Source organism: Salvia splendens, chromosome 7 (genome assembly GCF_004379255.2).
Source record: "Salvia splendens isolate huo1 chromosome 7, SspV2, whole genome shotgun sequence".
Lineage (NCBI taxonomy): Eukaryota > Viridiplantae > Streptophyta > Magnoliopsida > Lamiales > Lamiaceae > Salvia > Salvia splendens.
The window spans coordinates 30,805,726-30,817,754 of NC_056038.1; the positions used below are offsets into that span (position 1 = coordinate 30,805,726).

Here is a 12,029-nt window from a genome sequence, read left to right on the forward strand (position 1 = left end):
AAACTAAGGAGAAAAAAGAAAGAAGAAAGGAAGATAAAATACTAAAAAGAAAGAAGAAAATGAAGAAAAAAGAAAGAAGAAGAAACTAAAGAAGAAAAAAAGAATAAAAAGGAAGAAAAAAAATCACATGTTTGGCTATTTAATTGAAATTTCCAAAAATATCCTCCATAACAAAAAAAATCACATGTTTTGTACTTAGGGTTATTTTTGTCATGGGGTATCAAAAACGATATAAAATAAAGATTATGTACCATTTATGTGCGAAAATGAAAGATCATGTACAATTTATGTAGTTTACTCTTTATTATAAAGTTTAAATATGTTCATAACACTCGTGAACTTAAACTCTATTAATTGTAAATTTCCATGAAATCACTTTTTCCCAGTTCATTAGAAATTCAATATAAGATATAAATTCATGATTTTCCCAATCAATTTAAGTTATGGGGAATACCAAATTATCCCAAATTCCCTCTTTGGAATTTATTCTTACCATTTGTCAAATAATTTTTTTTATTTTGAATGGTATTCGTTTCGTATTTAATCTATTATTACAGCAAATGTGTAATCAAATATTTTGTGTTTTACTGGAAGAGTGCCCAAGTGATCATATTCATTCATCTAGTTTACTTGCCAATTTCGCCTAAAAATTGACAAAGTTTTATATAACATGAGTTTTAATGTGCAATTGATAAAGTAAGAGAGAAATTGAAAAAAATAAGAGCGAGAGAGGGATAATTAGATAGTGGAAATAGTGTTAGTGGATTATGGGATCCATGTAATTAGTAGTTCAAAAATTTCCTTATTTTGGCTTTGTCTAATTTTGGGGGACGACTCAAAAATGGAAAACTAGTCTATTTTTTGGAGACGGATGAAGTAATATTTAGTGTGTAGCAAATATTTAAATATTTTCTGTTTATATGAATCGTTATATAAGTTGATTGAGGACCCTCAAAATTAACTTTTTTATGTTTCCTGTTTTTTCAGTTCAAGTGGCTAATAGAGGCATCAGAAGATTATCTTCAGAGATTCTAAGCTCAATTTCATCTACATACAAGTATTTTGAGGGGTCCTCAATGAACTTATATAAGGATTCATAAGTATTTTTCCATCATGTATGCTGGTGGTAATTTGCAAATATGAGGTGTAGTAATCCTACATGTGTAGGATATGCATAAGTAATTGTTATTTTTCCTTGTATGTAACGATATAATACTCCCACTCTAAGCATATATCTGACAACTTCTGGAATTAATCTAGTTCTCTAATGAATTGCATTAACAACTTAATTAAGTATGGATGTTAGGTCTGGCTAGTAAGTCAGTTGCTAGTAAAATTAATTAAGAACAAAAAAATTGAGGCTTTGACTTAATTAAATCAAATGGTATTCGAAATAGTATTAGTATGAGAAAAGCAACCAAAAGTGAATAGAGCTAGGCACCTATAAGTAGGCTCTTATTAGCAAACAAGGAAGCAACATCATTAACTTGGTAATGACGATGCCAATCAAGCTTAACCAACATAATCATATTAGCTTGTTCCTAGTATATATCATGTATCCTCTCTCTCTAACTTTAGCCTTCTATGATTCTACCACTTAAAACTATCGATCCAAAACATAAATTAACATTATACACACGCCGAATAAAATCGAAACGTTACATCACAAAAAAAGTCACAATTATAAATATTAATTGCATATTTCTCTAAGCTAAATTAGGAGCAACACAACAATGGGCACAAAGTTGTTGTTCCCCTTCCTCGCCAAGAGATGGCGCGAAGCTCATCCAACCATCTTCTTTTGCTACCGTGTCAAACCTATGAACCGTCAAAATTGTACGAGACGACGTCGTATCCCTGTAACCCGCCAAGAAGTACAAATATGTATTGATTGGCGCCATCGTGACATACAACCGTTGCATCGACTGGCGGTCACTTTCTAGAACATTCGTCATAAAATGATTTAATTGCGAACCTTCGAGAACATTCCACAAATTAATATTTTCGTCGTATAGCTCAACGTGTCCTTTCCATGTATTCAAACAATCGCCCGAGCTAAACAATCTGCCCTCCATAGCCACTATTTGATTGGGTGGCACATCTAACTTCCACATCCCCGGCACGAGGTCCCACTTCCCTTTGCCATCGTACACCTCAGCAGAACACCGGTCCACATAGCCTAGCTGGCAGTCACCATCACACCCCTGGACAAATCCGCCCACTATGTAGACTTTGCCTTGCCACGCCACCCCAACACTTTTGTACCTAGGGATAGACATTAAAAAAATAGGAGTTATATTTCTAAAATTTATTTGATAATATATTTTTTTCAATATTACGATCTATAACAAAGGAGTTTTAATAACGATTTAAGTTAAATTTGAATATTCTATTAATTTTAAAAAAAAAAATGGACTAGTTCCATCTACCTACCTTAATCTCATCATATTAGGTAATTGTGTCCATTTGTCGTCCGTTGGATCGTACATCTCGACAGATGATGTGCACTTGGCACTGGCCAACTCATACTGCCCTCCGGCAATATATATCTTGTTGTTTAGCACTGTGCAAGCGAAGTTGAACCTCGGGTGAGAAAGGGGTGCGCAAACGGACCATTGGTCCGTGCCAATATTGTAGCACATTAAGGTCGCACGTGCTTCGACTTCTATGGTGGAGTTTTTATTGTCCTTGCGACAAATTCGGCCTCCGATCATGTAAATGGAGTCGTTGATAGATGCTATGGCGAAATCTTTGAGCATATGATTGTGTGCTAATTGAGGAATTGAGGTAACATAACTAAAAGTGTTGTCGGAAGGGTCAAATCGACCTATCCAATTCGAAAATTTTGGATTTGGGTTTGCATCATTAGAGCAAAAGGCTAGGTAAATATGGTGTTTGCTAGATTTTGAACTCATTGCAATCGACTGAATTATTTACTACTGTAAGCTTTCTATCCAAGGTAATCTTACGTATTTATAAATCATAAGCACGAAAATTGAATTAGAATAAATTAGATATTAAATCACGCTGCAGATCTCGTCTGGCGGAGAGCACAAAATAAATTGTGTTTGGTTGTATCGATACATAATTCGGGCAATGCCAATGACTGCTTAATAATTTACCTTGTTTTTGTAAATTTAGTACTCACTTATGTCGTTATTTACGATTAAGGTTGTTTTTACCGGCACCCTTGCATTAAATCTTCTCTTACGTGTCATGTGTGTTTCTAGACATAGCTTTTGAATGAAATAAGTAAGTTAGTAGCTATATAAATATTTATAAATAAATCCATTCAACTTGATGATCTGCGTATTATTGTGAAATACGTAATATACTATATGTTTCTACGGTATTTGACTTTTTATTTAACCATCTTATCTTGTTTGTGTAGTTAATTTCGAGGTAAATAACTAAAAGTGGAGTTTATGGAGGGAAATTTTGCGTCAATAAATCCAAAAATATGTTGTGTATTAAGGCCCCTCAGAGCTCCAAGGGACAAGGGAGAAGGTATATAGAAAATGTATACTCCCTCTATCACACAAGAATATGCATTCTTTCATTTTTAGTCCGTCCCATAAGAATATGCATTTTTTAATTTTAAAAACTCTTTTATCTCTAATGAAGTGAGACTCATTCCCCACTAACAATACTTTAATTAATTTTTCTCTCTACTTCTCTCTTAGTTTACCAATTTTGCAGTAAAATTCGTGCCGAACCCAAAGTGCATATTCTTTAGGACGGGGGAGTATTATGTATTTACCTTCTTAAAAAGTGAAATATACCCTTCTAAAAAGTAACACATTCCAAAGGGAAAAGATATATAAAAACGTAAATTATTTTTTTTAATAAAATAATAGTACAAAATGCATTAAAAAATATAAAGTGTAATACCTTCTCAAATACTTTTTTTCCTTGGAGAAGGGTTTTTCATGAAAAGTAAATATATTACTTATAAGATTTTACCTCTCTATTGATAGAGAGGTAAAATCATATAACTACCATATTTGTGTTCTTTTCATGAAAAATTATTCTTCAAAGGAGAATGTATTTGAGAAGGTATTACACCTTTAAGTTTTTGAATGCATGTTGTACTATTATTTTATTTTAGAAAATAATTTACCTTTTTATATATCTTATCTTTTTAGAATGTGCTAATTTTTAAAAATGTATGTTTCACTTTTTGAAAAGGTAAATAAAGGATATATCTTTTTCATTTACCAACATATTCCATAAAAATTATTGACGAACTATTAACAATGGCTTTCGATGATGAGTTGTCGTTCAAATTAATCATCGTCAGCATGCATTCACCAATGGCTCACTAACAAGCGACTTTCGTTGACATTGTTTACCAATAGCTCTGTCCATTGGGAAGTCCTACCCCGCCCTTGATTTGTCGATTGTTTCTTTCTGTCACTAATATAAAGTATAAACTATATAAAATATGAATCATGATTTCAATATCGTAATAAGCAAAAAATTTAACAAAGGAATGTAAATCAAATTTACCTAGTATTAATATTTAGTCTATGAAATCATAGGTTATAAGTGTGATGCACATGCTTTAGGCATGGAGTATTAATTGAAAGGTTCATGGCAAAATATCATTATCATTAGGGTTTTTGGCTTTAAAAACTAAAAACTTTCCCCGAATTCCGATTTTTCCCACTAACTTTGAGATTGGATTTTAAAATCACGAACTTTCACTTTGTTTGCTATTTCGCCCGACGGGTCAGCGGCCAAACCCGGCTTGTCTATGTTTCATCTTTAATCCTATTTGTCAATAAAGTGAGTAGTTGGATCCTATTTGGCAAAACACTACCTACAATCACAAATAATATCATACAAAAATATAATAACTTTCCTCCATAAACAAATAGCCAAATGCTTAAACAAATAGCACATTTCCTAAATAGCACAGCCGACACAAACATAAAGTTAGGGTTTTTCATCAATCTTCTTCCTTCCTTCTCTGTCGCATATTTGGGGATTTTTGTCTGCAAAAATCTTTGAATCTTTGATTTTTGTGTGCGCAGAGAGTGGATTTCTGCCGTGAAGCGTGGGTTCTCGAAGAAGGGTAGGAAGTTGAATCGACGAAAACATCCAACACACACAAAAATGGAATGAATTGACTTAAGTAAACACCAAAGCTCACTAAATTGAATCTCCTACCCGAGATGGACCGAATATGGCTGAAATCGGAGTGAGGACACGAGCAAAATCAGAGCCCACGAACTTTGAGATTGAATTTCGCAAATGTTTGGGTTAATTGTGAGGGTTGTGTTTTAAATGTTACTGGGTGTAAAAACGATGTCGTTTTACGGTAATAAAAATGGCGTCTAGGTCATTTTTCCGGTATTCCACGTTGGACAATTCTACACCGGAGATGTGTTATTCGGGTCGGGTTGGAAATAGCAAACAAAGTGAAAGTTCGTGGTTTTAAAATCCAATCTCAAAGTTCATGGGAAAAACCAGAATTTGGGGAAAGTTTTTTATTTTTAAAGCCAAAAACCCTTATCATTGTAGGGATGTGATCAAATTTAAACTGTAAATATTGTATAAATTCTAAACTATAATCTTAAACCGTTAGAAAATATCAACAGATGACAAAATTATATCAACAGAAAATATCAACATAATGTCAACGGTTGATGTTGGGTTGAAAATGTGTTGAAACTGTGTTGACATTTTCTGTTGATGTATTTTAATCATCTGTTGACATTTTCTAACGGTCCAGGTCATAGTTTGAAATTGATACAATATATAAGTTTGCATTTTATCACTACCCTATCATTATATGTATAACATTCGGAGTATATTTTCTCTTAAAATACTCATTAATTATACAGTTAATTTGCGATTTGAGTACCAAACCATGTACATATTACTGGTTGGCTATGAATAATAATTAATAAAAAAATGTAATTTATTAAGATTCAAGAATACACTGAAAATGGAAAATAGAAATAAAAAACAATAAAGAGAGAGAATTGTACCACAATAGAAATTAAATTATAATCCGACAAAATGTTGATTATGCAAAACTACTTTTATAAAGAGCCTAAAAAGAAGAGTGATAAGGAAAGATGTGATGGACACATTAAAGATTTTGTTATTAGATGTTGGATTTGGTTTCATTGTTTTGATCGACCAAACATTGTTCGGCGCTGCACAACACAATGTAGGATTTTTTTGTCATTTTCAATGAGATTACTTATGGTTGTCCCACACAATTTTATTTTTATATATGTGACTAAAATTGTGTGAAAATCACAACCTATTATATTTGATCATTAAAATAAACATGGTATGCTATGCCTTTTGTGTGATTTCGTCGATTTGGACCACCAATAAAAACTTCATTACTATAGAGAAACAGCAATTCTAATTTAAAAATCTATCCTGCTCTAACAACACAGATTCCAGTAACATCTAAGACATTGTTCGCTCTACATCTTTGATCTCAACTATATTGCTTATAATACTTAATTCTATTTCTCATATTTAAGAAATATCATTTTTAGTTCAAATCTGCAAGCAACTTTAATTATTTTAGTACAAGTTGTCATCTCAATTTAAGTTCAAAATAGTTTTATGAAAAAACGTTAGAAGATTTAAGGAAAAATGTTCAATAAACTGAATGTGAAAACTTAAATACGATAGTTTTAACGGGCTATAAGAATGGGCCGCTATATGATACCTTGGCAATAAAGGGCTAGATTTATTTTTGAATCTGGGAAATCTGCATTTTGGGCTTAACTAACTCAATGGTCCATTGTTATAGAAATTGGATTTGTTTTCACTTTTCTAACTAAAACAATTACTATAATTTATCAGGTTATAATTATCTGGAAATCTAATTGCAGTCTAGTTCAATTAGATTTGAACCATGGAAAGTTGTTATGTCAAATGAAAAAAAAAAATGTCATTTAAATGAAAAACGAGTGATCTGCTGAAGACAAACATGTGGGCATGGGATGGGTAGAGACAAGTGAAAGCATCAATGAGAATAATAACACCTTATTTGTGGACATCGCTTTTGCTGCTCATGAAAAAAGGGTTTCTTGATTTGATGTATCATATGTATATATAAATTTGTGTTCAAGCGTGTGTGTGTGGCAACAGTACTATACAATGAATCAATGAAGGAGCATGGTATTTAATTTATGTAAATCGTTTTTTCGTGTTTGTTTTCTTCTATTTTGAAGAAATGGAATAGCAGTCCAGTTTTCTCTTTTCAGATAGCAACTTGAAATGCATTCTATTCACAAAAAAGTGCAATTAGGTAGATTTCTTTTTTTCGTTACCTGCTGCTTTATTCGGTCCCAATTTTAATGAATGTCGATGTAGGGGCTATGTGCATATTGTTGATATAAGTGGCGGAGCCACCTGGGAACAGGGGTACCACTGTACCCCCAAATATTTCCCTCTTAATGTATTATTGTAGTAGAATTTCCTAAAAACCTTTGTTGGTCGGGTGGTTAAGAACTAACTTTTCCTACCCTTTGGCCAAGGTTTGAATCCCCTTGATGCGTAATTATTGCTATGCTTTTCCTCTTACTAGTATTAGACGTATCAAGTTCAATTATTTTGTTTTGTCTCAATGATCTTATTTGATTTTACTTCTATCTCTAGATAGTTTTTTACTTTAATTTGAATTATATTTTTAATGTGTTATAAAATTTAAAATTCAATTAGCCTAGAATATTTATAAATGATCTATTGCAATTTATTTTTATATCTGTATTTTTTTTATTGCATTTTTACTAAGTATAATCTGAAATATATTCGTGATATGATATAAAATTTGAAAATTCAGTTAGTCTATTTTCTATTTCAAAGATTAGGTATGTGTTGCATGTATTTTTTTATTTCAATTATATTCTTAATAGTAAGTACCATGAGTTTCTTTCAAAGATTAGGTATATTTATATTTTTTGATTCAGTTATATTTTTTATGCTTAGGTACGAATTTTAAAGTTCAAAATTAAATACTACTACTAGTTTGCTATTTTTCTTATTTTGTCTTGAGTTTTTTTTACAAATACAAATTATTTGTTTTGTTATGCTACTATTTTTATATTATTTTTAATACTCCTTGCATACTATATTGTAATTATTTGTTGATATCATTCAATGCATAGAATGCAGAATGATAGTACTATTAATTAGTAGTACTCCCTAATATCACATGAATGTATTTCGTTTCCATTTTTACTATGTAATGCCTAATTGATATATACATATATAATATTAGTAGTAGTAGTAGTAGTAATACTTATGTTTTTGGAGTACCTATGCATGCTAAAGTACATGTAACCCATGCAACCACTGAACACAATCTATGCAAACAACATTTAATTAATCAGTATAAAATCCCAAAAATATACTCCCTCCATCTCTTAAAATTGTCAATTACTATTTCCTTTTATTTTATAGTAGACCCTAAATTCCACTAACTCATTCTCACTCACATTTTATTTTAAAACTAATATATAAAAGTAAGACTTACATATCACTAACTTTTTCAACTAATCTTCTATTACATCCACATCCCCGGATCAAATGGTGCCAAATTTTAATTGACTAAGGGAGTACTATTCACAGTAGACACATGCAATGAAAAGAATTTGGTTGAGCGAATCACCTTTTGTCCCTAAGCTAAAGGTTGAAGCTTTGAATATTGGTACACACAGACAAATGCCTTTCACTGGCCATAACAAATTTGACAGTGATTAGCCCTCACTAGGCTCTTTTCCCACTGCTCTCTCTCTCTCCAAAACACACACACTAGAGTGTGTGGGCGATGGAATTTGAGTGCCCCGAGGCCACAAAAGTGTACTTGTAGTGGTAGCATCCACAACTTCACAAGACCAAAAGGATTTGCATTTTGCTTTTACTAGTTACATAAAGTGCAAGAATCATTCTTGTTCTTTTCTCTCATTTTCTTGACCTCCTTTTCATATTCTTTGTCTTGTTTGGTTTTCACATTTACAGTGTTGGGAGTTTCTGGAGTTTCCCATTTCAGCAAATTTGATACTCCTATTAAAAATTGAATCTTTATTTGGTGATGGGATTGGGACGAATTGGGTGGATGCAGAGCAATGGGAGGAAGGAGTCCAAAAGATTAGTGTGGAGGATGAAAGCAGCAATACAGAAGGCAATGAGGAAAGGGAGAAGACAGCAGTTGAGATTTCAGTATGATCCTCACAGTTATGCTCTTAACTTTGATGATGGAAGTCACCAAGAAGTTTATACAGATTTTCCCTATGAAAAATTTAGAGATTCCCCAGAAATTACTGTTGTGATTTATGTTTTGTGAGGTGGCTGCAATTTTGCAATTTGTTTTGCTGTATAACTACTGTGAATTTAGTATCTCATCTTTTTTGTAAAGCATGGAGTACTATGTTGGAGATTAGTACTTAGTTTTGAGAAATGTGTACTGATGGATCCGCGAATTTCTGATGTTCGTAAATGCTGGTAGAGAATGAAGATTATGACACAAAGAATTTACGTGGTTCGATTTACTGAAGTAAATCTACGTCCACGGGAAAAAGGGAGGGCAAGATTGTATTGCTTGATCTGTTTTCTACAGCTTACAAATACAAACTTGCTATTTGCTATATGGTGTTTTATCTCTAGAGAGCTTAACCTTCTTCTATCTGATCTAAGTTCTATTTATATCTTGAACTAAGATCGTGGCTTGCATCACCACCCTAAGTCGTGGATGTCGTGTAGGTCATGGCCTAAGATCGTGGATGTAGCGTAGGTCATGGCCTACGATCGTGGCCTGAGTTGACACCACGTGGTAGTGGGTGTGTTGGACATCCTGTATGGGTCCACTAACTCCTTGTTCGGTCGAATACTGAGACCGAACTGCTTTGGTTGCCGATCTGAGAGTAGAGCTTGATGCCGACCTGAGAGCAGAGCTTAATTGGTTGGCTTTTACCGAGCTGTAGGCTGAGGCCGAACTCTTTGGTAATGCCGAACTCATACTCCTGCTTTGGCTTTGGGCTGATGGGCCGTCATTGCTGTTGGGCTTGTTTAGTACGCACCCCATCACTACCCCCCCCGAAAAGCGAAGTGAATCACTTCGGCGAAGCGAGTCACTTCGGCATTCTGGAATACGGGGGAGGCTGAAGTCAGGGGACGTGCCCTGCGCGTGACTGCATTAAATGCGGCATTAAATGCGACAGTAAAATCCGGCCGTCGAATCCTGAAAAGGTGGGATATGAAACGGTGCGATGATTTGAAATCTTTTCCAAATCTGATAAATACCGCCTTTCTTCATCATTTGAACACCTTTGCTATTGGCTTCTTCTGCACTCTCTATCTTTTGCGTGAAAAATTTCCTTCCGCTTTCAAAAATTTCCTCAGGATTTCTTCAAACTTTCAAAGAGTAAGAACCATGTCTGCTTCTTCTTCGTCTGAGTCTGGTAGCGGTAGAATAGGGGGTAAGGGGTCTTCTAGCCGGAAAGAATCCGGGGAGAAGACCGTAGAGTATTTTCACAGTATCTTGAGTAAGGATACTGTGATATCCCTTTACGAAAAATACTCTTTTCCTGGGGGGAAGGCGGTGGTTCCCGACGATGATCATAGGGCTAACGACCCGCCGGAGGGTTATGCCACCGTTTACGAAGCCTGCTTAGAATGCGGGCTTCGTTTCCCTCTTCCCCTACCTTTTGTAGAGCTTCTTGATTTTTTCAACTCCCTTTAGGTCAGGTGACTCCGAATTCTTGGAGGCACTTGTCGGCTTTTGCTGCCGAACTCCGTAGGTTAGATAAGGATCTGTCTCTGCGGGCAATCCTTAATTTTTTCCAATTTAAAAGGAAGGGATCTTGGTTTTACTTGATCCCCTTACAGCCTTTTAGGGCATTCTGCAAAACCAAGTGGCCGAAATGGCAAACCGCTTCTTTTTTTATAATAGGACAGCGGCTCCGGGCTTCCCCTGGAGAGGGCCGAAGTCCGTGATTCCTCACCCTCGGTTAGAACCATTGGCCGAGCTCGATGGCGAGCTCAACAAGATTCCCATAGTTAGGAAACAATACACGGAGTCTGAGCTCGTCAAGGGCGACGTCGTGTTCGACATCTCGTCTTCGGACGAAGAGGCCGAGGGTGAGGATTTCTCTTTACCTTTATTTTCTACTGCTTTAACGAAGAAAACTAACCTTGCTTTCTTGCTTTTTGGCAGTGTTCATGCTGAACAAGGCTACCCGAAAATCTTCGGAGTCCAAGGAGCCGGAGAGGCCGAAAACCACCAGCTCGGCGTCTGATGCCGAGAGGACTCCGAAAAGGCAAAAAACCTCTTCGGATCCGAAGAAGCCGGAGTCAACTTCGGCAAAGGGGAGGGGGAAGGCCCAGAAGCCCCCGAGAGCGCCAGAGAAAGACGTGGTCTTGGCGCCTCCTTCGGAACATATCTGTGAGCCGTTTTTATGGCCCACGGACTTCGCCGAGGTGAATTCTCTTCTTGATTTTTTGGCCTTGCTTTTTTTTTTTCTGTATTTTTTGTGGTCCCTTTGTTGACTTTTTTCTTTATTCATTTTCAGAGGAACGATATGCTCTCCAAGCTCGTCGCCGTCGAACTCTCCAAAGCGTCCAATGACTATGCCGAGATGCAGAGGAAGTTGGCGGCTGCTTGTCATCGGGCCGAACAGGCTGAGGCTAAATTTGAGAAGGCCAGAGCTGCTAGGATTTCGGCCCAGGATGAAGCTCAGTTTGCCAAAAACCAGCTCGTCATCCAGCGAGAGCAGGCGAAGCGGAGCGATGCTGCTGCCGTGGTTGCCCAAGGGGGAGGCTCTCCGTGTTTTACACGGAGAAACTCTTTTGAGCAGCCAGTTCTCGGCCTTTGTCGGTAGTCTGGTAAGGCTAATTGCCGATAAGGGCGAGCAGTGGGGCCGACGTCGTGCTGCCTCTGTACAGCCGAGAGATAGCAGCTCGGCTTCAGAATCTGCCGCTCCTTGAGGAGCTCGCTTCATCTTCGGTCCTGCTTTCTGCAGACCGAGTCCGGAGTTGTCGAGCTGATCGGGACG

At 35.8% G+C, this 12,029-nt stretch overlaps 1 protein-coding gene across 1 annotated transcript; it reads right to left on the reverse strand.

The window, feature by feature from the left end:
• Positions 1-1,706: 1,706 nt before the first annotated feature.
• LOC121810722 (influenza virus NS1A-binding protein homolog B-like) lies at positions 1,707-2,759 on the reverse strand. Its single transcript, XM_042211470.1, has 2 exons — positions 2,434-2,759; positions 1,707-2,265 (listed from the first exon to the last, which is right to left on the reverse strand). The coding sequence occupies exons 1-2, from the start codon at positions 2,757-2,759 to the stop codon at positions 1,707-1,709; spliced, it is 885 nt and encodes a 294-aa protein (XP_042067404.1).
• Between the last annotated feature and the right edge of the window lie 9,270 nt (positions 2,760-12,029).

Bases quoted from the DNA above. Each gene is read 5' to 3' on its own strand.
- LOC121810722 (XM_042211470.1), bottom strand. From the start codon at position 2,759: ATGCTCAAAGATTTCGCCATAGCATCTATCAACGACTCCATTTACATG. The intron at 2,266-2,433 runs GTAGGTAGATGG...GTCTATCCCTAG, and splicing joins CCTAATATGATGAGATTAAG to GTACAAAAGTGTTGGGGTGG.